This window comes from Saccopteryx bilineata, chromosome 2 (assembly GCF_036850765.1).
Source record: "Saccopteryx bilineata isolate mSacBil1 chromosome 2, mSacBil1_pri_phased_curated, whole genome shotgun sequence".
Lineage (NCBI taxonomy): Eukaryota > Metazoa > Chordata > Mammalia > Chiroptera > Emballonuridae > Saccopteryx > Saccopteryx bilineata.
This window is the reverse complement of record NC_089491.1, coordinates 43,423,150-43,450,380: the sequence shown is the minus strand read 5'-3', so window position 1 is coordinate 43,450,380 and position 27,231 is coordinate 43,423,150. Positions and strand designations below refer to the sequence as shown.

Genomic DNA, 27,231 nt, shown 5'->3' with positions numbered 1-27,231 from the left:
TTAGTGACTTATCAGAAGATATGAGACCTAATGTGAAACATGTAATGATATTAAGCAAATTAGTTGGAAGGAAAACATTATTTGGGGGTTCAGGAAAAATTATATCCCCTTCTCCTCCTGGGTATTTATTTACCACTGTACTGAGTGTAAAAGTACACTTGGGTGTGTCTGTGTCAGTTTTCGTTGGTTTTTAGTATACGTGCTGCTGAAGTGAGCATGAGTTAGTTTTTAACAACAGAGGAAGTTGCTGAAGGTTCCAGAATAGGTAGAAGTAGCTTCTTTAAAAATAGTAGTGAATTTTTATTGTGGTCTCTGTGTCACCTGATTTTTTTTTTTTTTTTTTGTATTTTTCTGAAGCTGGAAATGGGGAGAGACAGTCAGACAGACTCCCGCATGCACCCGACCGGGATCCACCCGGCACGCCCACCAGGGGGCGACGCTCTGCCCACCAGGGGGCGATGCTCTGCCCCTCCGGGGCATCGCTCTGCTGCGACCAGAGCCACTCTAGCGCCTGGGGCAGAGGCCAAGGAGCCATCCCCAGCTCCCGGGCCATCTCTGCTCCAATGGAGCCCCGCTGCGGGAGGGGAAGAGAGAGACAGAGAGGAAGGAGAGGGGGAGGGGTGGAGAAGCAGATGAGTGCCTCTCCTGTGTGCCCTGGCCGGGAATCGAACCCGGGACCCCCGCATGCCAGGCCGACGCTCCACCACTGAGCCAACCAGCCAGGGCCTGTGTCACCTGATTTGATGGAACTCCTTTTCAGGGTCTCTGCAGGGAGAGGACCTATCAATGTGGGGGAATAGTTGGAGCATTGAAGTCTCAGAGGAAATCACAAGCAAGAATTATGTCAGGTGTCATATCATCTTTCCATGGGCCAATGAAGTAGCTGAGGTTGGTTGGGAATGTTCCCAACTGGAAATATGCCCAAAACCCCTAGGGGTCAGCTTGTCCTGACTCTTCCTGCCAGGAAGAAATGCTGGTTCAGTTAGGTAGATCTTCCTTGTGGGTTTTTTTTTTAATACGAAAATTCAGATTTCTAAAATGTGAAATCTTTTCATTTTGAAAAGTTAGTGGCTAATAAGAAAACAGAGAAAAATAAAAGATGCTGTATTGTCTAAATCTGGGCCACATGCTGTTGCTGTGACTTCTGGTCAACCCGTTGATAAGGTTTTTGTATTACATTATTTGTAAGCTGGGGTCCAATCCTAAGTCTGCCTGGGAAGCTGTTATTTAATTGAAATCAAATGAAAGTTACATTTTCCTAGTGAAGATGGATGTGTTTTATGTAAAGAGCCAACTTTGAGGTCTTTTTTTTATAATGAACTTTTCTGGTCATAAATTGTGGTGTTTCATATTGGGAACCACTTTGTTGATGGGTGGGGGTAGGATAAGAAAAAGCTACGTAAATATTCAAAGAGAAAACCAGAGTGTATTTTTCTTCAGAATATTTTGCTGAAGCGTTCATGTAATTCATGTACTGAAGGGAACTGAGATTTTTATCGAGTCTAAATTTCCTTTTTCTTAGATGTGGGCACAAGAGGCACCATGAGAGTAAGCTCACCATTTAGTTAGTGATGAGCCAGGCCTTGAACCTTGGTCCTCTGCTCATTGTTAATAATAATAAGCATTAATTGAGGTCCTCAGCTGTTTTAGGACAGTTTCCTAATTTTCCCAACAATCCCATGAGCAGTTACTGTTGTTATTCCATTTTGTAGACCAGTACATTGAAGCATAAGGCTTGCCCCCGGCCACAGAGCTAGTAGGAGGGGAAGCTAGTGGAGTGTGTTTTCCCCTCTCACTCTACCACTCGTTGTTCTCCAGGCACTTGGATTCTTACATTCTCAGGGTATTTGGGCTCTCCTAGACGCTGCAGTTCTCAGAGCTTGGCATTGTAGAAGAATCGGAAGATTTTTTCATTTATCTCCCCTTATAACGCTATGTAGATATATTATACATGATTATCCAATAAAATGTCCTCATTCCTTTTCATTTTAGTCCGTGATTATTCGTGAAGGCCCACTTTGCAGAAATTTGAGGAACCCTTCCTTATGGAAGACGCTGGGTTTGCAAGTCCAAAGTCCCAGTGGTAGGGTACAAAGGCTGTGAGCTCAGTGATCAGGGGCGGTAAATCTGTTGCAGGTCCTGTTTGGGCAGCCGTGTGGCCTGTGGGCAGTCACCTGGCATGGCTGAGCCTCAGTTTTCTCTTTTAAAAAGTGGAAACTGTCATAGTGCTCTCCTGATAGCATTGTTGTGTTAAGAAAGACAATCCCTGGGTCCTCCAGTGCCTGGCACATAGTTTGCATGCCATAAAAGAAATTACTGCTGCTGCTTCTATGCCGATGGCTGAAGAAAAGCTGGAAGTGCTGCTGATGCTACCTAGCATGTCCCAGCAGGCTGTTAAGAGTCTGTTTTTGAGCGCGTTTTGTTGGTGTTCTCTATATTCATGTCCTCACAGTTGGGATGGTGTGCCCTGTGTTAAGAATGGAGGAATACATTGATAATTTCTATTTTGAATCCTGCTTTGGCTAATACTAGGTTCATTTTCATAACTCTCAGCATTTTGCTGAGAAACTGAAGCTGCCTAGTGTGGCCTCAGGGAACAAAGACATATATGTATTTTAAAGGATTCTTGTATTCTGTATGATGGAAATCCTATGGCAGAGAGGATCCTGTCAGAGTCAAAATGCTTCACCCCACGGCTCTAAGCCTGGACACCTATCACAATCTCTTGTGGTGTTTAAGTTCTATCTACTTTAATTAGCTTATTTATTTATTTGGTGGTGGGGGTGGGAGATGGCCAGAGTGATTCCATTTTGAAGAATGACCATTATATGTATTCACTGCTGTTCCCATTTATTTTCGATGTGTTGCCAAAGTGCAGTTCAGGTAATAGAATCTAAGCTAAAGCGAAATTTTATTTCAGAGCAATACTGCTCTTAAGTGAATATACGCAAAGAAAAGGCACATTAGAAACCACTTTTTGTTATTTGAGCAGATTACCTGGAGGGATTATCTGATAGGCTGTTAAAGCCAGTGTGAAATCTGTTAAAATGGGATGAGTACCCTTTACAGGAACCTTTTATTCAAAAATGTTTCTGTGAATTTTTCCTAAAATGATCTCTTCTCTCTTTTTTCCTCAAAAAACCAACAATAAGCTTTTTGTTAAGCCCTAGAAGAAGAAATTCTTTACCCTCAAGAAAATATGATAGTGATGGTCCTGGATGTCAAGTTGAGACTGGAGAAGCTTTGGTGACAATTCACAATAAAATGGCAGACAGTAGTGACTTTGCTTATGTTCATTTTATTTTAGAGAGAGAGAGAGAGAAGAGCATAAGAGAGAGGAAGGGCGGGAGAGAGAGAGAAACATCAACTCATTGTTTCACTTAGTTGTGGATTGATTGCTTCTCATATTTACCTTGACTGGGGATCAAACCTGCGCCCTTGGGCTCAAGCCTGTGACCTTAGGCTCAAGGCAGCAACTCTGGGATTATGTTGGTGACCTCAGGATTGTGTCAACGACCGACCCCATGTTTGAGCCAGTGACCCAGGGCTCAAGCTGGTGATCTTGGGTTTTGAACTGGTGAACTCAGCATTCTGGGTTGATGCTCTATGAACTGCACTACCACTGGCCAGGCATGTTCATATTCTTTACTTGTTGACTTTCTGGTCTCTGTTCAAGGTTGAGCTCCATTTAAGCCTTCACTGACCTGCCCAATCTAATCTTGTTCTTCCTTTCACTGTGGCTGTACCGTCCATGTACTTATATCTCTGTTTGGAACCTTCTCTTTTGTGTTCATCAAATACTGTGGCAGAGAGCATGGTTCTGAGAGAGCATCAGCTCCTTCAAGGTTCAGAGCCACGATGTGAAGATTCTTGGAAGCTATTTCTGGCCTTAACACTCCTGACACTGAGGGGTTTGCTGGCAAATAAATGCTCATTTTCCAAGGGCAATTAGCTTTTACACTTGAAAAAAAAAGTAAGTACTGACATTGGTTTGAATGTGGTATATGCTTATGATCTAAATTCACTCCTAGATTGGACAAATTTTCCTTCCAGAGTTGTCTCTCTATCCTCCTCTGTTACTGTCTGCCCTTGTTTTCTACATGAGAAATGAAGTTAGTTTTTATTATCACAATTTCACTTAGTATTTACTGTGCATCTTTCATGCACATGTATGTGTATGTCTGGTCTTTCCAGTGGGGTAACAAAAAGTCCAAGTGGAGGCTGCCTAGATCTGCTGGACTGAGCTAAGTCAGCTGGCATTTGTGAGAATCAGACCTGCGAGTGCGTGAAGTGGAGATGAAGTGAGCTGAATAAAACCCTTTCATTGGAAGAATTCATGGTTCAATTGGGGAGTCAGGTTCATAGAAAAATATGAATGTAGATACAAAGAGTGCCTCCATTTCTTCTCATTCTTAATTACAAAGTTAAGAAGCATAATAAATGCTAAAAAGTTGCTTGCCAAATGATGGGATGAAAATGTGATCTGAAGGAACCTGTTTTGTTGTCAGGGAGAAATCAATGTTTCAGGTTTGCGGGGCCCCAGAATAGATTCAGGTGACTTGATTGAGAAAAGACTTGAATATGGGACCCAATGTTTAGGGTAGTAGATAATGGTCTTGGGACGTAGCAAAAGTGAAAAACAACACTCAGAATAATCTGAAGTCTAGCCTAGAATCTGCAATATGAGTTTGAGAATGGAGGAAGGCATATTTGAGCAAAACGGGGTGGTGGATGGCCAAGAATGATTCCACACAGATTGCTGATGGAAGAGTGGCCAGAGGGCCTGGGAGTCCCAGGAGCTAAGTGAGAGAAATTTCGAAAGAGTATAAAGTTAAATAAATTCCAAGTCCACCATTCAAGGGTTGCTGACTTCCATAAAAGAGAATGCAGGCAACCTCTGCGGGTTCGGAGGGCAGAAGCTTAGTTTTCGGTGAAGAGCCAAAGCTCTGCTGATTCGTACCAGACAAGCTCTGGGACATGGGCTCTGGTAGGGGGTGGCTTGGTCTTAGAACTCCTGGTGCCTAAGCTTCCCGGAACAGTGGACATAGGTCAGAGGAGTTAGCGGTTGTCATGGAGAGAAAACTTTTGAGGAAGGCCTGTGCCAAAATGCTGGGCCTTTCCACTGCTTCTTTGGGAATGAAACTGTTCTTGGAGATGTGTTTTCTTAAGCAAAGCTAGACTTAGTGGAGAGTTCTCAGAGTTTGACAGCGCTGTAACGTGAGTGATGGGAAAGGGTTTTCTGGGAGAAAGCCTGTTGGCACTTCTTTCACTTGTCTGCCCTGGCCTGGCTCTTCTTTCTTCCTAAGCCGGGGCTGCTCCCAGGCAGGGAGATGGGAGGATGCAGAAGACCCGTTGTCCAGATCCTCCTGGACGCACAAGGAAATCACCAGTAGGGGGCGGCCCAGCATGCTCCTTAGCCTTCTGGCTCCTGTGGAGAGGCTGTGGGGCAGGGCGCAGAAGGGCTTTCAGACTTTGCCTTTGGGATGGTCCAGGTCACTGGAACTTGAGCCCAGGTGTATTTGTCCAGTGAGGAACTGCAGAGCCGGAGAGGACGGCCTCCCTGCAGTCCTTGCACTTCCACGCCTTTCTCTGGCTTTTCCCCTCCCTCCCTTTCTCTCTTCCTTCCCTCTCCATCAATTTTTAAAATTAAAAAAAAAAAAAATACAATGACATAACAATAGCTTCATGCACTTATTTATATTCATACTGACACTTTAACATTTTTTTGCCACCTCTTTTCTCTTTTACTAAAACAAATAGTATAGTAGTTTAATAGAATAAAAACTTTGTTTCTTTGTCCCAAACCCCTTTCTCCTTTCCCAAGGTGCTCTTACTTGCAGTATTTTTATGCTTTACGTATATACTTGACTATGAACATTATGTGGTTGTTTTCTGTGTGTGTGTATATATATATTTTTAGAAAACAAGACAAACAAACAAAAACTTATAGACACAGACAAGAGTATGGTAGTTACCGGAGAGAAGGGGGCTGGGAGGGAGGCAGTAAAGGGTAACGGGGAGTAAATACATGGTGACAGGAAATTTGACTTTGGGTGGTGAACACACAATGCAATGTACAGATCATGTATTATAGAACTGTACAGCTGCAACTTATATAACTTTATTAATCAATGCCACTCCAATATAAATTTGATAAAATTTTTTTGAAAAGTTTGCATAAATTGTTTTATAGTATATGTCTATGTTAGTATGCAATTTGGCTTATTTCTTTTCTCATTTAACATAAATATCTCTTTCTGCTCAAATATCAAGATCTGGTTTAATCCACCATATGTATTTTTAAAAATTTTACTTTTTTCTGTTTTTTTTTTAAAATTAAATTTATTAAGGTAAAAATCGGTTAATAATATTATATAAATTTCCAGAGTACGTTATAATTTGATCTGTATATTCTATTGTATGTGCACCACCCAACTCTAGTTTCCTTCTGTTACCATATATTTGACTCGTTGACCCAGTTTACCCTCCCCCTCCCCCTCCCCCTCCCCCTTCCTCTATGGCAACCACCATTCTATTGTCTGCATCTGTGAGTTTGATATTATGTTTTTTTTGTTAGTTTGTTACTTTTTTGTCTTATATCCTGCATATGAGTGAAATCATAAGCTTTTTGTCCTTTTCTGTCTGACTTATTCCACTTAGCATAATACCCTCAAGAGCCATCCATGTTGTCGCAAAGGCAATATTTCTTTCCTGAGAGAAAGAGAAAGGGAGAGAGAGAGAAACATCAACTCGTTACACTTAACTGTGCCACTGATTGCTTCTCATATGTGCCCTGACTGGGGCTCAAACCTGCCGCTCTGGAGTTGAGCTGGTGCCCTCAGGTTTGAATTGATGACCTTGGGTTGGAACTGGCAATCCCGGGATTGAATCAGCGACCATGGTATCAAACTGGCAACCAGTGCTTCAGATGATGCTCTATCTATCTATTCAGTACCACCAGCCAGGGCAGTATTTTTTAAGGCTGAGTAGTTTTCTTTATTGATGGACACTTGGGTTGTTCCCAACTTTTGATTCTGACTGTAAATACAGTCAGAATATTCTTGGCATATCTCCTTGTGTGCACATTGAGAATTTCACTTGGGGGAATACCTGGAAATGCAAATGCTGGACTGTGGTGAAGTGTGCCAATTTATAATTTTCCAGGATACTGTCAAATTGCTCTTCAAAGTGGTAATACCAATTTATACTCCCTCCAACAACATAAGAGCAGTTCTTCACACCTATGAAACAAAAATGTTTTATATTGTCAATCTTTAAACATTTTGTCACTCTTGTGTTAGAGGTATGTCATTATTTAATTTGCATTTCAGATTCCTTGTGGGGTGAGCAGCTTTTCATATGTTTCTTGGCTACTGAAGTTCCCCTTTGTGAATTGTCTGTTATTAACTTTACTGGCTTCCTTTCTAGTCCTAGGAATCCCTCAATGTGGCCAAGGAAAGCTCCTTAAGGGGTAGATTTCATGACCATTTTATAATGAGCCTCTATTTTGTGGGGGCCTCTACAGATAGTAATTTATAAAGGGGAATTCCTGGCATCTGGGAGGACACTTGCCAACCTTTTAATCCAGGTCTCCTGTTGATTTTTCCATTTTGAACTGGAGAAAAATTCATTCCTTGTCCAGGCAATTCCTGTCCCCACAGTGGAAGAGTATTCTCTAGTGACCATTTTTTTTCTCATAATTCCATATGGTTCTTCTGATGATTTTTCACAAAATCGCCTGTCTAGTCTTAGATCCAAGAACAGTTATACTTTGCTTAATGTCTGACTTGTTTTCATCTCGTGAGCACTATGAATTTACCATTGACCTAATTTATTTCTCATTCCTTCTTTTCTTGGGTGTTGGTGACTCAAAAGCCTAGACATAAACCTGTGGCTTTTTTTCCTAACAAGTATACATGTTTTAAAACGCAATTCCTAGCTCTGTTGATGTCTCCGGCCTTGCTCTCTTTTTCTTCTATGTCTTCTGTGTTTACTTATAGCTAACTCATTGTATTTTATTGAGTATAGCCAGAGAGTTTATAAATTAAAAAGTCTGATGAGAAGTGAAATAAAAATAAGATAAAGGTCATAAATAACTAAAAAAGAAATGCTCTGTGCCACTGTTGATTAAGTACCTGTGAAGTGTCAGGCCCCTGTCAGAAGCACAAAGGATACAGTGATGTCCAGGCAAAGAGAGTCGATGTTTTCAGAGCATTGACAGCCACCATGCTCCCTCAGCTGTCAGGAGTGGGCAGGCTTCTCTGAAAGTCCTGACTGTGATCCCAAATGAAACCTTACTTATGTTATTTACCTTTTGTTTTGTTGTTGTTGTTACTGCTGTTGCATGAAAAAATCATTAACATTTAGGGCTTTCTGGAATGCAGTTTTTATTGGGAGATAATTTAGAAGGTGGAGGTCATCATGGTCTCTACTGGAAAGGTTAGTGAAATGAAAATCTTGGAAAAAATATATCTGACATGTGATGATAATCTTGAAGTATTTCATAAAAACTCTTGATGTTGAAATTGTTGTTTGAGCCTTAGGTTGGAGTCTTAAAATGTTCCCTTATGTGTATGGTAGAAAGAGACAAGACAAGAAATCCTTTCTGCATATCTATTAAGTGCCAGGCCCTGGTACCAGGGAGAACCAAGATCTTTGAGCGGAAGATGCCTTTTTACCTTAGAGGTTGCATTTTTATGTAATTGGGGCAGGGGGAGGCTGCAATGTTTATGTGGGTTCATTTAAAATTATTTCTTTTTGGTGTAATTTTGTTCCCTCAGAGCATTTACTTATTTTATTTCTAAAATTTTTTTTCTAAAAATGAATGCCCCAACTCTTACCATAAATCTTTGTTTTGTTTTGCTTTTGGATTTGATAGAAGGGATCTACAGATACTGTATCTTCTTCCCAGTTGGTTACTTTTTATTTTAATTTTTTCATTTCAGCAGGGTAATGTATTTATTTTTAGTATCTTAACTGCAATATTTTATGTATCTTACTGAAAAAGAAAGGGAGAAATGCATCCTAGCCCAACTTCCTAGAATGCGCCTTTGGACTCCAAGTGTTACTCATCCATCCTTCATCTGTTAAATGCCTACCTTGTGCAAGATATTTTACTAGATGCTGTGATGCAGTATTAAGAACAGTAAAATAGGATCCAGCTGTGTTCAAAGAGGGTGTGATCTAAGAAAACTGGGTAGACAGGTTCTCAAGTAACTATCACAAGGAAATAACATGGAAGCAATTTTAACAGCTTTGTGTTTGTATTACTAGGTTTGTGTTCTTGGTTGCAGGTGACAGAAATTCAGAACAAACCAGCTAGTGACATCTAACCTCATAGATGGCTGGATTCAGAGGGTCAGGTGGCATTTTCAGTATTCCGTCTCTCTTTATATCTCCTACCTCTCTTTTCTTTTTTGGTTTTTTTTTTTTTGTTGTTTTTTTTGCATTTTTCTGAAGCTGGAAACAGGGAGAGACAGTCAGACAGACTCCCGCATGCGCCCGACCGGGATCCACCCGGCACGCCCACCATGGGGCGATGCTCTGCCCACCAGGGGGCGATGCTCTGCCCATCCTGGGCGTCGCCATGTTGCGACCCTCCTGGGCCTCGCCATGTTGCGACCAAAGCCACTCTAGCGCCTGGGGCAGAAGCCACAGAGCCATCCCCAGCGCCCGGGCCATCTTTGCTCCAATGGAGCCTTAGCTGCGGGAGGGGAAGAGAGAGACAGAGAGGAAGGTGCGGCGGAGGGGTGGAGAAGCAAATGGACGCTTCTCCTATGTGCCCTGGCCGGGAATCGAACCTGGGTCCTCCGCACGCTAGGCCGACGCTCTACCTCTGAGCCAACCAGCCAGGGTCTTTTCTTTTATATGCTGATTTTATTCTTGGATGATCTCTCTCTTTGTGGCAGAAAAATTTTCCATGGAATCCTCTGCCTTGTGTAATCTTTCAGCTATGATCCCAGAGAAAGAGAGAGAGAGGGACTCTCTCTGTCCTAAGATTTATCTATTTAATTTTAGGAAAGATTATCATTGGTCTACTTGAGGTCACGTGCCCAACTCCAAGCCAATCATCATGGTCAAGGGAATGGCATTCTCTCTCTAGCAGAGGTCACGTGCACAACCAGCATAGTCAGAGGGACAGAATTCTCTGTTCAGCTAGAGCAGGGGTAGTCAACCTTTTTATACTTACCGCCCACTTTTGTGTCTCTGTTAGTAGCAAAATTTTCTAACCGCTTACCGGTTCCATAGTAATGGTGATTTATAAAGTAGGGAAGTAACTTTATAAAATTTATAAAGCAGAGTTACAGCAAGTTAAAGCATATAATAATAATTACTTACCAAGTACTTTATGTCAGATTTTCGCTATGTTTGGCAGAATAAATCTTTATAAAACAACTTACTATAGTTAAATCTATCTTTTTATTTATACTTCAGTTGCTCCACTACTGCCTACCATGAAAGCTGGAGCGCCCACTAGTGGGCTGTAGGGACCAGGTTGACTACCATTGAGCTAGAGTCACCTGTTTATTCCCATATTTGAAGGTTTGGGGTTTGGGGCAAAGGAGGGGTGGACCAGGGCCATGTGGGGTTTGTGAAATGTACATTCTGAAAGGAAAAATTGGTATTATTACTGACAAAGGCAGAAAGAAGGATGCTGAGCTAGGAAAAGAGAGAGTGAGGAGGAAGGCAGGGAGGGAGGGAGGGATAGAAAAGAGGAGGGGAATCTGCTTCAGCGTTTCAGGAGGCAAAAGGAGGGAGGGATCACTTCTCTTGGAATGCAAGGAAAGGTATGATTTGTCCTGCTGGGAAGATCCCTGTGGCTGTCACCATAGGGTAAGCTGCCTTTGAGAGGTAGTGAATACATTTCTGAGTTACTTTCACCTCTGTGCACAGGGGATACCATGAAAAGGGAGGCAAATGGAAATTGTTAGTTGAAAGAATGATAAAAAAATTCAGGAAAAATAAAGTCTAGTGTGACTATCATTAACCATGACACCTGCTCAATTCTGATTTCTTTTCAATCACATCAGTCTTACTCCCCTAATGTATTTCTTTTCTTCAATGGTGGGGATAAGTTGGGTGGGGAAAGATTGCCTTGAGCACCCTGGTGAGGTTGTATGGAAGTTACCCACGCTTTTATGTACTACCTACGTTCTGAGTCTATTTTTCACTCTGCTTTTTTTGCAGTTACATCACAAATCAGAAAAGGTTAGAAATCATCAACGAAGATGATATTGAAGCTTATGTTGGACTGAAAAATCTGTGAGTACTCAGGACTTGTGTACTTTATCTCAGAACTTTTTCTTATGCTCTGTTATAATGAGTTGGCATCCGTCGGCTAGTTCTAATATGTGTACCACTATGTGTTTTCATAGGACAATTGCGGATTCCGGATTAAAATTTGTGGCTCATAAAGCATTTCTGAGAAACAGCAACTTACAGTACATGTAAGTAAAAGTTGATTCTTCTTGCTTCCCAGGACCCAATTTATTTTATATATTTTCTTCCTCTGTTTATTTTCTTTCTTTTCCAACTCTAAGTCCCCTCTTCAAAAGTTAGCATAGCTGTGACAATAGCTTAGAAACATTATCTTTGATTTCTGAATAGCTTCAGAGGGGTATTAGAATAGCTTGTTTATTCCCTTTCATGAGTTTTTGGGCCGTTTCCATCTTGGACAGAGCCCTGGGCCAACGGCAAGATCTGATGTGAAAACTGGGGCCTGGTACAGTGCCCTTGATTCTTTTCCTTGGAATCACGGTGTTCCTTGGAAGTCATTAAACCAGGGGAACTGAAAGAAACTGACTTGGCCATGGCTTTTTCAGGGAACTAGAAATTAGAAGTGCTTTGCCCCCGACAAAAGATCCTCTTTTGAATTTTCATTTTTGAAAAGTTGTCTATTGTGATTGACAGAAGTGGGGAAAAGTCAGTCATGGGACACGCCAAAGGTTCAGACAATAATTAATAGCAAAATGCTTCCCCTGAAGTCATGTTGAAGCTTTGTCAGCTGAAGTCAAATGTAAATAAATAGGGACACTAGGAGCTCTTAGGTTGCTGGCTGCTAGATCTTTAAATGATGACAGTCAATAAGGTGTGGCCTTCCAAAAAAGGTTTCATCATTAAACAGAGAATCACCCACTCCTGTGCTCAGATTGGTGTCCCCTATTTCTTGATTCTCAGGGGCACCTTCTGCTGGAAGAAGGTTGCCTGTTTTCATTGTCCCTTTCATGCTTTGCAAATTCTCTGCAACAATACTTTATGTGTCTCGTGGTCACCTACATTATCTCATTTAATTTTTATAGCAATTGTTAGGGAAGATCTCTTTATTCCCATTTGATGGACAGAAAAGTAGACTGAGGAAGATGTAAGACTTTCTCTTGTCCGCAGATGGAAAGTGACAAGATTACGACTCCAGGGCTGGCCCGGTTCTTTCAGTAAAAGTACAGGGAATAAAACCCATGCCATCCCTAAAATTTGAGGATCCGCTGTTCTTGTCACATTTGTCTTCTTTCTCTTCTTGGGGAGGCTAGTTCTCCAACTGATTTTCACACTATGATTATCAAGGAAATCATAGAGTATCACTGCGATACACTAACATTGCGGATCCTGATCCCCCATCAGGGCACACGCAGGAGCAGATGGGTGTTTCTGTCTCTCTTGCTCCATTCCTCTTTCTCGAAAATCAATCAATCAATCAATTATAAAAAAATAAAAGAAATCATTCTCTTAGAGCAGATTGCCTGGACTCCCTATGGAGACTGGTTGATACTAGGAAAAAAACCCCTTAATTTCAGAAAGCCGGTATGTTGACTTCATATTTTGTAGGGGGCATTAATGATGAAGTTAACTTAAAAATAAAGTAGAATTTAGATAAAAGAACATTTGGAAAAAATGTGATAAAACTCCAAGGAACTTTATTAACAGATTTTATTTAAGTGCTTTTTAAGCATTGTCTCTTTAGTTAGTTTGCCTACACAAATCTGACATCTGTGTAGGCCTTGGTAGCATAAACAGGAGAGAGGCTGGAGTGAAGAAAAAGACTAAATGCTCTAATGCAGTCACTTAAATGTAATTAATGACCTCAGTAGTTAAGTTCTAGCATGTTCATTACAGCCGACTTTAGAGCTGAATTACTCAACAACCATATTTACTGGCTGTTTTACCATATCGCTTCCTCTAAGGTTGTGATTTTTGTATAGTGGGCTATGGTTAATGGTAGTTTTAGTAATAGACTTATTTATTTCTTTATTGTACCTCTTATATTCTTTCTGCTTTCCTTGTTGCATGCTATATATTTTTTTGGAAACCAAAGCCATCTTGTGTATTTTTTCAGGGTGCTGTATGGTAGAATACTTTTAATGACATTCTGTGTTTTGTACATAACTTATATAAAACCAGGCTCCCTGTCTTCCAAAGAGGTGTTATTTGAAAAATAGGAAACTAAAGAGATGGACATATGCAATATATTGTCTTTAAAAGCCAGTAGTCAGAAAACCCAATTATTGGCCAAACTCGCAAAAACTTGACTGATGCTTGTAGGCATGGTTACACAGTTAGGCAGGATGAAGTCAGGCAAGTATTCAGACAGTCATGAAGAAGTCATGTCATGGCAGTAAGCTTCATATATTTATGTGATGTTGGGCAAATGAGTTTGTAAAATTTGTATTTTTTGAGTTTGCTCACTTTAATTGTTAGAAAATGGCGCTGGCCAGCCCTGTGTGTGCTTGCCCTCAAAGCAGGGTAGTTGATTGCAAATTTCGGATTGCATTCCTGATTGAGAAGGGCCATTGCCTTGTTAATATTTGCTGGAGGAGAGGGTTTTGCACCACAAAGTTTTGAAAAGGAGAGAAGAAAGAGAAGAGGGAGAGGGAAGCCATGGTTGCAGAGTGAGAACAGAGAGAATGAAGGTGTGCAGATGGGGAACCAGAGCTGAGGGGCTTTTGTGAGCTCTGCTGAGATTGGTGGGGCCTTGGACTCTAGGAGGAATCCAGTTCTCCTGGTTGTGGAACTGGATAATGTGTCAGGGCTTCGTGAGCTCTGAGTGAGTAAAGAGGGAAGTGTTTTCCTGTGTGTTTGCTTGTTGGCTGGTGTGAGACTTTCATAAAGGAATGGCCCACCATTTTTGGGCTCCACTGTTTCTTTACTATCTGTCTGAATCTAATGGGAACCTGCACGTGCATGGCCACCATGGTGGCGACTACTGGTCCTAACAGACGAAAAAGAATCCTTGTAAGGCCAGTAGCCGCAGCCACCATCACAGCCGCCTGGCCTGTGCAGGTTGAGGTTCACATTTAATTCAGACAGATTGTAAAGAAATAGTGGAGCCAAAAACTGGTGGTCCATTTTCCTCTATTCTAGACTCGTACTGGCCAACGAGTAAAAACAAACACATGAGGTCTGACCTGTGGTGGCGCAGTGGATAAAGCGTCGACCTGGAAATGCTGAGGTCGCCAGTTCGAAACCCTGGGCTTGCCTGGTCAAGGCACATATGGGAGTTGATGCTTCCAGCTCCTCCCCCCTTCTCTCTCTCTCTCTCTCTCTTTCTCTCTCTCTCTGTCTCTGTCTCTCCCTCTCCTCTCTAAAATGAATAAATAAAAAATTAAAAACACAAACCCCCCCCCAAAAAAAAAAACCAAACACAGGGGGCACCAACCCATTCACATGTCCTCCTGTTCCACAACCGGGAGAATCTTTCCGGGTTTTCCTAGAATCAAAGGCCCCACCAGTCTTATTCACCTCTGTTCCCCATCTCCTTCTCCTGTACAGACTGGCTTCTCCTTCAGCACTCTGCCATTGTGGCTGGCTCCTCTGCTCCACGTGGCGTCCCTGCCCTGTAACAACAGTCGGTCTCCTTTGTAAAACGACCTCCTAGCTTCTCCTTTGAAAACTTTTCGGCAGGAAAGCTCTCCCCAACACACATTAGGAGAACCAAGCCCCTTCCCAAGCCTGAAAAGCAATTAGCTGTATCACGTGAGAGCACCACTACGTGAGAGCAGCGGCCATCTTTAACAATAAGAGCGAAAAAAACCCCAGAAAACACAGATTTTACAACTCATTCTCTCAACACTCCTAATCACCACAATAAGGAATTAAACTGAGTAGTTGACTCTTGAGAATGGTGGGCAGGGAGGAGGGAGTCAAGTCAAATGCTTGCCTTTCCAGCCTGTAGACCCCACCTCTGTCTCAGAGTGAGGACCTGGGGCATCTGGCTGCCTCTGCCCTGGTTTCCCGCAAGACAATCACCCACTTAACTCGAACATCAGCGTGGTGGGTGACAGTGAGCTGGGAAAGAAACGTGAATCAGAAGCTGCTTCTCAGTGTCCCTAGGATACGACAGTTGTCTCTACTGGTTTCTCTGACGATGAAATGTGCACAAGAGCGTTTCACTTCGGGTTTGAAGGAAACTCCAATAGGCTCCTGTCTCTCCCTTTCAGCACTGCTCCCTGCATCCTGTGCATGTTCACTGGCACGGGGACTCCAAAGCCCCTGTGACCGCTCGCTGAGTCTATTTCTTTGTGCCTTAATTCCTGCCTGGCCCTGGAGAACCCAGAGACTGTGAGAAAAGCCAGGCTTTGTGCGTTCCAGGGCCTTTGCAGAGGTGCTAATTAGCTCCTTTGCAAAGTCCTATAATCAAACAGTAAGAGGATTGTTGATTTATTTCCCCCCCCCCCTCCATTTTTTGGCTTTTGGCCCCAATAATAAGTATAGTTCATAAAACTCATCTTGTTCTTTGGCGTGCAACCCGCCCCGGGCCGCGCTGCTGGCAGCCGGCTCGGGGCAGCTGCTCCCGGTGCCGCTCGCTGGCTGACCTGAGAACCTTGACAGAGTGCCCTTTTTCTTTGCTCCCCTCTCCTGTTCTTCTTGAGAGGAAGAGCGGGTTCCTCCCCTTCCTGGCTCCCCCCACACCCCCAGAAGGATGAGGATTTCTGATGAAGATGAAAATATTTGTGTCTCCAAGACCGTGGGGAAGACAGGCAGATTGACTTCTTAATGTCTTATATTCCAATGAAAGCCATTCTTAATTCACACTCCAAAAGAAAGGATTTATGTGGGCACATTTTTAACTTCCTGGTAGAGTATTTTTTTCATGTGGGTGAGCACTTACACTCAGTATGAGAAGAAACGACGCCTGTGTAGAAAGGAGGCGGTGCCCTTGTGTAGAAGGGGCTTCGGTGAGTAGAAATGTCAATATAGAATAAGGCATGGAGTGGACACACACATTCTTGAATGCTGAGGCACAAAAATTCTCTATTCATCAACTGACTAGCTTTGGATCATGTATTAGCTATGGGTTGTCACCTCTTTTTGCAGGTTACTGGTCAGACGTGCCAAGGTACTTTTAACTTATGATTTTGTTAGGCTGACACAATGGACTAGCCTCAGGTCAGGGCCCAGGATTACCGTCACCCTCAGGTCTTCCATTCTAAACTGACTCTTGGTCTAACACTCAGGTTCCTGAACAGGAAACAGACACATAAAGGCGCATTGCAATTTGTTGAAGTCTTGGCTGTTTTTGTGAAACTTGTTGATGTTTATTTTATATTCATGTTACTTATTAAACACATGTCTAGAGGCCCAATCATTGGATACTTTTAAAATAAATTCAGCTAGTAAACAGATTCACAGAAGAGAGTCAGCTGCCAGGATTATGGCTCAGAATTTCCCAACTCAAGGTCTTATGGCATTGCTCATTGGAAACTAATACTCCTGTTCATTGGAAAAAACTACATATGTGGAACATGTCAATAAATTCAATATTATTTTTTCGATTGCAAATATAATATCTATTCAGTGGTTGGTCCAAATTTTAAAATGACATGTTGCTAGACTTGTTCAAGAGAAAACCTGACATACTCCATGCTCTCTGATTTTTTGTTGTTACATCATGCCGTTATCTGGTTATTTAAAAGTCATGTATAAACAATCTTACAGAATTTATCAGTCAGCAGGTGTGTTTTCTTCTATAGGACGTGTTAAATCCAGTTCATAGTCAAAGGTTTGTATGTCATATGACTTAAAAATATTTGCAATGGTCTTTAGTTTCAAAGCATCTTTTCTCCGTGGTGAGTTTATGATTTTAAATTAAATTTAATCTTTCTATTAATTGTTCAGAAGGTCAGAAATCTTTAGGAGATATATAACTTGGTTCTGAATTAGCATGTGAAAAATAAGCCTTGGGGTATAAAAGAGATTTAAAATAGACAATATGAAAATTATACTCCCCCCTTCCCGATAGGCAGGAATTACAGGAGAGGAAGGAAAGGTTTCAGGTGAAAGAACGAGATTATTGGGTCTAAGTAAGGCATGGACCAGGGTCAAATAAACTTATGTTGTGGGGAAAAGATCTCTGTTTGAATACTTCATTCCTGAAATACATCATTTTGGATTCACATTTAATGTTTTTGATTCCTTTCAGCAATTTTACCCGAAATAAACTGACGAGTTTGTCTAGAAAACATTTCCGTCACCTTGACTTGTCTGAGCTGTAAGTAATGATTTTGTGTTTGGGGAAAATATTTCAATGAAAAAGGCAATTAAATACTTGTTAAAATAAGTGATGCTACATATCTATTTTTATGTCAAAATTCTATTTTATCTCAAAAAACTTCTATTTTATCTCAGAATTCTTGAGAAAGAAATTATTTCTCAAGTTTTGACAACTTGGTGGTTTTGGGTTTTTTTTTTCCTCATAAAGACATGATTCAGTAATAAAAAATAGAAACCTCAATAGTAATATATCATTTATGATGAATTTAAAAGTTGTTCTTACATAAATGATTTATATTCTAATGGAGAGAAAAAAAGAAAAAGATGGAGGTTTTATGTGAAATGGTGACATATCTCACAGTATCTGTTTGGCCCCTGTTATGTCCAGATCCTAATGGAATGCAGACCCATTTAAGGAACAATGACAGTGGGCAAAACACCCCAATTTTTATCCACTGACCACTGCCTGCAGGTGCTTAGTGAACATTGGAGGGCAGGCAGGCCTTCTTCCTACCCACCCAGTCTTGTAAGGTTTTCTCTGGGTCTGCCACTGTGTTCAATACTTATCCTTATGCACCAACTTCCTTTGCTGTAAAACGATAGGAAAAATATTGGAATGTGTTGATGACTAATAGCCAGCGTTTCCAAGCGTGTCCAATTTTTGTGTTATCATCATGTAGCAGATATAAACCATTGACGTTCCTACAGCTAAAGTGCCCAAAGAACCCTAAAACAGAGCGTCTGTGCAGCAGAGGTGGCCCAGGTGAACAAAGCCTTTAGATACCAGGCGAAGCTTTTGCTTAAACTGTGTCACCTGAGTTGTAGGGTCCACCCCATTCATAATGAAATTGTGCAGATTAGATATCACTAGTGGAGCAACAACAAGGTGACAGGAAGTAGTGAGGGTTACATGATGAAAGTCTTGGTGATTGGCAATTATTTGGGATAAACTGAATTCGGGTAGTTGAAGTACTAGGTTTCTAACACAGGAATTGACATTAAAAATGTAAGGAAGGTATATGAAATAGATTAAGGTACTCTAAAAATTTTAAGAACCCCTGCAGAAAATTTTCTTGGTGGGTTAAAAACTAGAATTCTAATCCCAAATTTATATCTGAGTATTTTCTTTGCAACACATTTAATCAGTTCATTCAACAAATGTTAATTGTATGCCTGTTACAAATCAAAGTAACAACGCACTAGGCCATGGCGATGTAAGAACCATTTCTGTATTTCAGGATTCTGCTGTCCGTTGGGAGAGGTAGAAGCCTAAACAAATCAGAGTAATAATAACCACTGCACAAGGCATTTGCACAGTGAGCTAGAGGAAGGAGCCAGTTGTCTGCCAGCATTGTGTGGTTGCAGGAACACTGTTATGTGTATAATTTAAGAACCCCTCTCTTCTTCATCTCCTCTGCCATTCAATCAGACTCTCTTTTTTTAAAAAAATATTTCTTCGTTTTTCATGTACTCACAATGCAAAGAAATATCTTAGATTAGTGGGGCTTCACCACTGTGGATCTCTTCTGCATTATATTCGTATCCTGAAACCTCCAATCTTATTTTGGTGTTGGAGGGATACTTGGACACCATCAAGCAGACACAAATTAAATGAGTCTGCCACGACCACATTTCCCCCAAAGAAACTCCCAGAAAAGTCTCCAGGGATCCTTGAGATTCTTAGAACCCAACCAGAAAAACCACAGGAGTAAATAATGTTGCAAAGCCCAGGTCCTGTCCTCACAGAAATCTTAAGTATTGTGGTTAATGCCAGGCAGAGCCTATGTAATGATTTTAAATGGCCTCATTTAAAGGCTCATTACCATAAATGGAATTCACCTTAAAGAGGCCACTGAGTATTATAAATAAGCATTTAAAGATTTTTTTTTCTTGTGGTTTTTATTTTCCTGTTGACTACTTCCTCCTCCAGCAGTCGCAGGCCACAGGAGTCCAGGCAGCACGGCTGAATGGTAGCTTTATCACAGACCCTCTCACAGTGGGCTAAGAGGCTCAATCTGGAGCTCAGATGCCCTTGCTCTCTGAACTTCTGAGCTTGGGGTATGTGCGTGCATGTCGCCATGTGTGCACGTGAGCACAGACGCGTGAGGAGGTCTAAGAGCTCCCTTCCAGATTCTCTCTCTCACATCCACTCCAATTTTCTTGCATCCGTCCAACCAAACTTTGGTTGCAGAAAGCTGTGAGCGCTACCTGATTAGCTCTCACACTTCAGTCTTAGCATTGTATCTACAGTCTCATTTTAAATTAAGATGACATTGCTCTGCCCCCCTCACCCCAGAGTTTGAGCTTATTAAACGATAACACTTCAATCTGTAGCCTGACCAGAAATATGTATGTTAGTGTCCCTGAAAAGTTATTGTTGGCATCTTCACTTAAGATCTTCTTAATAACTGTGATAAATCTGTTATGGCACCTTATTTTTCCCCATGAGACACTCTCAACACTCTCTTCTATCCTATATTATAGCTATTTCAGTCCCTAACTTCTTTCCCTATTGTTCTGAAAGGTCTTACATCACTTTGCATCCTTTAGCCTTTACAGTGGTGTTTACATGTAGCAGAAGCTTAGTAAATAGAAGATAAATTAATGAATAATAAGTACTGTTACATTATAAAGGTGGGTATGACTTTCAGAGATTGCTGGCTAGAAAGAATTCATAATTTTGTAGTGCTTTATGAACCTGACTGTAGTTAAAATTAAAAATGAGAAGCCTGACCAGGTTGCATTTTTGTCCCATGTAGGATCTTGGTGGGCAATCCATTCACATGCTCCTGTGATATTATGTGGATCAAGACTCTTCAGGAGACTAAATCCAGTCCAGAAACTCAGGATTTATATTGCCTAAATGAAAGCAGCAAGAATATCCCCCTGGCGAACCTACAGATACCCAATTGTGGTAATTTACTTTTAAGTCAATGAATTCTAGTTGCTATTAATTATTCTAATAGCCTTGGAGTGGTAGAAAGCTTGGAAAGATTACCACTACAGTACCCAGATTTTATCAATATATAGTATGCTGTTGATGTCTCCAGTGAATTGGGCAACATTTGTGTACAGTGTGGAGAAATAAGCTGGGAGCAAGGTTTGCTGAAAATTTTTTGCATGTAGAATATTAATTTTGAATGGATGACTTTAAAGTGCAAAAAGAGAAAAGTACATACTTTATTCCTTTGTTTCTTTTGTTCATTTGTTTGTCCATGCATCATGCATCCATGCGACCACCCACCCACTCATCCTCCCACCTATCCATCCAACAATCCATTCATCTATCTGTCCATCCGTCTGTTTGTCCATCTATCCATTCATCCATCCACCCAACCGTCCATCTGTCTGTTCATTTGTCTATCCATCTGTTCATTTATCCATCCATCCATCCATCCATCCATCCACCCACTCATCAAGTATCTACAAAGAGTGTGTTATTCCACTGGCCACATATATAGTTGGTTGGCACCCAGGTCATGTAGAGAAGTATCTCGAGGTTATAAAGTGTCCTGGCAGCACAAGAAAATAAGTTCAATCCAGCATGTTCCCTCAAACTTGTCTTGCTGCCAGACGTCTGTGTCCCTGGATGGGGCTCCACAGATCTGCCCTTCTACCTGCTTTTTCTCATGTCTGGGTCCCCACTCCTCTTCTCAGCTGTTTATACTTCTAGGATTTAAAAGTGCACCATATGTTAAAATCACAGTTCTCTGTGAGGGCCAGTGTGCTTATAGGGAAGGAGAGTCCCAAGTGTGCCTATTAGGATTCTACTGCTAAGGGCTTCTGTGACATACCTCTCTAGCACTCACATATTCATATTATTGCTCTGTTGAAATTTTAATCAGTTAGTCAGCCAGTTAATCAGTTCACCATGATATTTGATCTAGCCTTGTGGCTGAAAGCCATGTAGTACCTGGGTCTTGGCCGTAAGGGATCTTCATATTAACCGTAAACATCGAATTCTTTGTTTTCAGAGACCCTACAGTTTAGGGTCAAATTTTATTTAAGAAAAATATAGCTGCAGATTATTTTTATATTTTTTTTATTTTTTATTTATTTATTCATTTTTTTAATTCTTTATTTATTTATTCATTTTAGAGAGGAGAGAGAGAGAGACAGAGAGAGACAGAGAGGAGAGAGAGATAGGGGGGAGGAGCTGGAAGCATCAACTCCCATATGTGCCTTGACCAGGCAAGCCCAGGGTTTCGAACCGGCGACCTCAGCATTTCCAGGTCAACGCTTTATCCACTGCGCCACCACAGGTCAGGCTGCAGATTATTTTTAATAAGACTGTAAGAAAAAGAAAGACAACTGTTTGTTTCTTACCCTGAAGGGGCTTAGAAGAGAGCAGTTACCCTTCCCACAGATTTTTCTGTCACAACTAGAGATTTTTGGCTTCATAGTGGGGGCAATCAGGCTTTGTTCCCTTGCCAACTTCCCTCAGCTTTCTTTGCTAGCCAACACTGAAAAGAAAAAAAAACTTTTAATATATATATTAAATTTAAATATATATATATATTCATTCCTGATTGATAAGAGGTAACTGTTCTCTGTACTGGTATAAATTTGTACTGCTGAGAGAAATTGCCTGGAGGGACAAGAAATCTAATGTTGAGTCACCTGGCCTCTTGGCCAGCTCCCAAATCCCCATGGCTGTTGTGACCACATTGGTTGGGCAACCGCCGAGGGGAAGAAAGAGAAAGCATCTGACTCCTGCTCAGATTTCACAAACTGCCTCTTAATAGATGTCTGCATTGCCTTCTCCTGAAACCAATTCTGTTTCTTCGATTTTAATTTTTGGCCATGTTGCCTTGACAGCATTCTGATAATGTGCCTCACCCTATGTGTCGTTAATAGACCATTGAGATTGCAGTAGCAGGCCTGGTCCTAATTTTTCCTGACCAATTTGTCAAGTTTCAGCAATTTTTTATTTGATTCTTACAAATTAGTCAATGCATTGTGTGTATGAGAGTGAGACTTTGAATCCACTGCCAGAGGGCATGTACTTGATTGATTGATTAGGATTTGTTACATTCATGGTAACATTCACAGTTCAACATTTCAAGGTAACAGTGCTTTTAAAAAAACATTATAAAAGAATTGATAGACATTTTTCTACCACGTTCATGTTCATATTCTTAGTTTTATTTTTCTGTTAATTTGTATTTTCTTTCGTGTTTTTTACACTTATATAATTGCACACATCATATTAATACATTTAGTCACAAAAATATTTTTTTATATTCCACATAGAACTAATCTTTTTCTTGTTTGTGACCATTTCATGTGGGTAGTCATATTTGTCATATTCTTTTTTAATCATTGCATGGTATTCATGGTAGAATAAATCTTAAGTACATTAAATCTTCCATATTGATGGGCATTTAGCTTATTTTAGATTTGTCATTGCTACAAAAAATGTTTCAACAAGCATATGTACAAATGCATCGTTAAACTTTATTTAATTCTGAAGTTGCATGTATTTTTTAGTATATGTGCTGCCAAAGCGAGCACTGTTTTTTAAATTTTACTTTCTGAGTAAAGTTTGTATTTAACATGTTTTTGTATTAGGTTCAGGTGAACAACACAGTGGATAGGCATTCACATAGGTTATGAATCATCATTGCGTTTTGAAAGGCTCCTGTTTCTTCTTTTCCTTCTGCCCTTCACAATTAAGCGAGCATGGCAGGTGGGGCTGGAAATGGATCTGCGCTGCTCCCACTAGCAGTGCATGCAAAATGCCTCACTATGTTTTTCTAACAGTCCCCTCCTGCCGGGAATGATGGTAAATTTATTCATGCTGTGGAGCATGCTGTGGTCTGTTTCTCTACAAGGTTCTGTTTAATCTTAGAAACTTTATTAACTGCAAGCCAATAAAATATGTTCATATAAAACTTGCACATGAATCAGATAGAAGGGGGTTGCTCAGAGCACTGGTTCCCAAGACAGAAACTGAATCACACAAGTGCTAATGAAGGGAAGTTATTTATCATTTCAGATAAAAATGTCCCTGCTACTCTTCTAATGTTTTTCGATGAAATTACTTATCACATAGCATATTCTAAATTTTGGTACTCAATTCCTATACACTTGGTTGATCTTTAGGAGTTTACAAAAAAAAAACAACAACAACAAAAAACCAAAACAACCTTTCACTTTAATTTCCTTACACTGTAACGATGATTCAAATCTTTGGAAGACAGTTTCTTTGGGAAGTTGATCTTGTTTCTTCGGGAAGTTAAAGTGCTCTGTTCTAACTAGAGCAAATATATATATTTAAGAAAGGCAGTATTCCTCTGGATCAGATCAAAACAATTCTTTATTGCATTTGACTAATAAGTAGTTAATATGTCCAATATGAGGTGGTAGTTCAGTTAATGGTTGAAGAACTGTGCAGTTAAGGGAATGAGAGGGTGGGATCAGAGAAGGGAAAGAGAGTAGTAAACTATATATACATAACACAGCGTTATAGAGAGCAGGAAAGCAAATCCTGGCGGGAAGGCAGGAAGGCGTTGGGGGGAGGTGGGCATAGAGGGTATTGAGGGGAACACGGGGTGGGGCGGAGATATATTTGGTGGAACACTTGAATCTATGTAAACACAATAAATTACAATCAATAACAACAACAATAATAATAATAAAGAACTGTGCAGTTACTATATAAGACACCCATAATGATTTTATAGATTGAAATCAGTCCTGCCTTTGATTCCCTTGTAATTTACACCAACAGTTTCAATTTCCCATATTTTCAACCTTCAGACTGTTAGTGTAGAGACTCCTTAAGACACATCCACCAAATATTGTTTATGATGAGAAAGGTTAGTTCACCGGTGCCTGGGAGGAGAGGCCTGATTTCTTTAGGTAAATTGATTTTAATGATTTATTTTTAAGATTTACTTTTTGTTTCACCATTGTTTATAGTACATGTCTGTTTAGCATATTCCTACATATTATTTCTATTGTTTGTTTCGAACCAGGAAAATATTATATATTGATAGTAATTCTACCTTTTCAGCATTTATAACAGATTAACTGGAAATGCTGTATTAATACTCTGTGTGGAAGTTAGATTGGCATAAAACATTATTATTTATTATTATTACTTTTAAGTGAGAGGCAGGAGGCAGGGAGGCAGAGACAGAAACAGACTCCCACATGCGCCCTGACTGGGATCCACCTGGCAACTCCCTACAGGGTGATGCTCTGGCCATCTGGGGCTGCTGCTCTGTTGCTCAGCAACTGAGCTATTTCAGTGCCTAAGGCATGGCAATGGAGCCATTCTCAGTGCCCAGGGCCAAATTGCTTGAACCATTCAAACCATGACTGAAGGAAGGGAGGGCAGAGAAAGAGAGAGAGAGAAGGGGGTGAAGGGTGGAGAAGCAGATGGTCGCCTCTCCTGTGTGCCCTGACTGGGAATCGAACCCAGGACATCCATGTGCCAGGCTGACGCTCTACTGCTGAGCCAATCAGCCAGGGCCAAAACATTATTTTCTTAGCCTTTTATCTGGATTTGTTTGTTTATTTGTTAGTTTAAATGAGATAGAAAAAGAAAAAGACAATCCATATTTATGGGTGGATATTAAAAAATAAATCCCAGACTTGACCATCTCATTTATTGCAAAGCCTACTTAATAATCCAGAATGATTCAAGGTTAGTTTTCTTTTCATTAGAAAGTGAGAACCTACATTTGAATTAGTGATCAAAGGGTCTAATCAATATGGTCAGCTCTCAAGAAGAGTGCACTAATGGAAGGGATCAGAGACATGGAGGAACCCAGGAAAGGAGGCAGCCAATCAGTGCATTGGTTAAGGCCATGGAGGGACAGATGCAGGTTTGGGCCGGCTCCTGCTCCTGGCTTTCTACTTGTGATGCTTTGTAAGCTTAAAATTTTTTCATCTGGAAATAAGGATACCAATGACACTTGTTTTCTAGAGTTTTAAGGTTGACAAATAAGATAATATGGAGAATAGACGAGGGTTAGCATATATTAAATACTTAATACATCTTAGCTATTGATGTTATTACTATCAGCAATATGAATATTTAGCTTTAAATATAGTTTGCACCTGAATTTAAATATATGTGTGTCTCATAAATTGTCAAATTCCCTGGAATAAAAATAAAGCCACAACAAGATATCCCAAAGAAAAGGTTGTGTCCAAGTAAGCTTGGAGAAGCTAAGATCAGTGGAAGGTAAGTGCTTTCTTTAGAGCGGGACTTCTCAGAGCTTTAATCTGGTAGTATGCATAGTGAACATCGGAGTTACAGAATTTTGTCTAGGTTTTTTTTTAAATATTAGATTTTTTTTTTTTAACCACAAAGCATCTCAAAGAATTAGATTTTCAAATAACATACTATGCACTTTGGGGAAAGTTTGGTGGAATAGATGATGGCTCAGGCCGCTCAGGTTTAAGAATAATAGCTTTATAAACAGAAGCTTAGCAAACAATTGCCCAACATTTGTTGTCTAAACCCTTGCTACTGAAAGTGTGATCTGCGGAACAGAGAGTTTTTTGAAAATGTGGATGCTTAGAAAAAAAAACCCCAAACCCCCAAAACATGGATGCTAAGGCCCCAATCCAGACCCACTGGAAAAAAACAAACAAACACATTTTAAACACGATCTGCTCATGATTCACATGTACATTAACGTTTGGTAAGCTGTGGTCTAAGGAAAGTCAGCCTTTTCACTAGATGGTTGATGGTTTTCTGCTTAGGTCTACAGCCTGGCATGTCTTCCCTGAGTACATCCAGGTCAAGAGACATTGACACAGAGGTGTCTGTCTGCCTGGGCAGCTGGCCTTCTCTTACCTCTGGTGAGGTTTTTCAGAGTGCTAAGGAAGACGTCTCTGAAGCTTAAATCAGGATCCCATTACAGTAGTGCTAGAAGCTGTTGGAAGCATTGCTGAGCTTTGCTCTGTTCTTGTGCCGATTTCAAATCTTATTAAGCCAGGAAGTAGTGCCTGGCAAATGGTTTATCCTGCCTTGGCTATTCATGCTTCCCAATTCATTTTTATTGTGCTAATTAAACCTCAAGTGATATTTCAAGTACAGATTGTTTTTTCCATTATTAAGTCTTTGGCCAGCATATTAATGTTGTAGAATTAATGTGAGTCAGATGCTTACTCATTTGTGGAAGACTTTACATTTAAAAGATCTAGACTTGGCCAATTTTGCACAGATTCCTTTGGAAACTGCTATGACAGGGTGATATAATTTCTCTATAAATAAAGAAGACTCACTCTTCCCTAAAAAATAGACATGCAATTATTTTTTTAATGAACCAGATTCCTAGATCATGGATATGTATTGGTACTTATGGTGTATGCCAAAATGGGTATGTAATGTAGTTGTGAAGTCGCTGAGCTTTGGGTTCAAATCCCAGGACAGAGATACTTGGGCAACATTAGAAGATGTATTTGGCTTTTCCAAACTTCAGTTTTCATTAATTAAATGATGGTAAAATATATACTTAACTTTAAGTTGGTTGTACGGATTAAATAAAACAAAAATGTAAAGTATTAGAGAAGAATATCTGGTTTAGTGAATACCCAGTAAGTGCTATTATTGTTACTGTAATTAAACCAACATTTTTAGAATTGTTAATAATATAAACTTAGGCATGAAGATAAAAGACCTCTATTAGATTTTATAGGGGAAATTAAGATTATGGCATATTATTTTTATCTTTTTCTGCTCAGAACTTCTAAATTATGAGATACATTTATAAAAGGTAGGAGATT

At 40.4% G+C, this 27,231-nt stretch overlaps 1 protein-coding gene across 9 annotated transcripts in view; it reads left to right on the top strand.

Moving 5' to 3' along the window:
• NTRK2 (neurotrophic receptor tyrosine kinase 2) overlaps window positions 1-27,231 on the top strand; it is a 363,188-nt gene that overhangs the window by 23,618 nt on the left and 312,339 nt on the right. For all 9 annotated transcript variants that reach the window (XM_066256974.1, XM_066256972.1, XM_066256973.1 and 6 more), the window contains 4 exons: window positions 11,188-11,262; window positions 11,376-11,447; window positions 17,414-17,482; window positions 20,244-20,398. In XM_066256974.1, coding sequence (XP_066113071.1) covers window positions 11,188-11,262; window positions 11,376-11,447; window positions 17,414-17,482; window positions 20,244-20,398 — 371 coding nt within the window. The remainder of the gene's footprint in view (window positions 1-11,187; window positions 11,263-11,375; window positions 11,448-17,413; window positions 17,483-20,243; window positions 20,399-27,231) is intronic.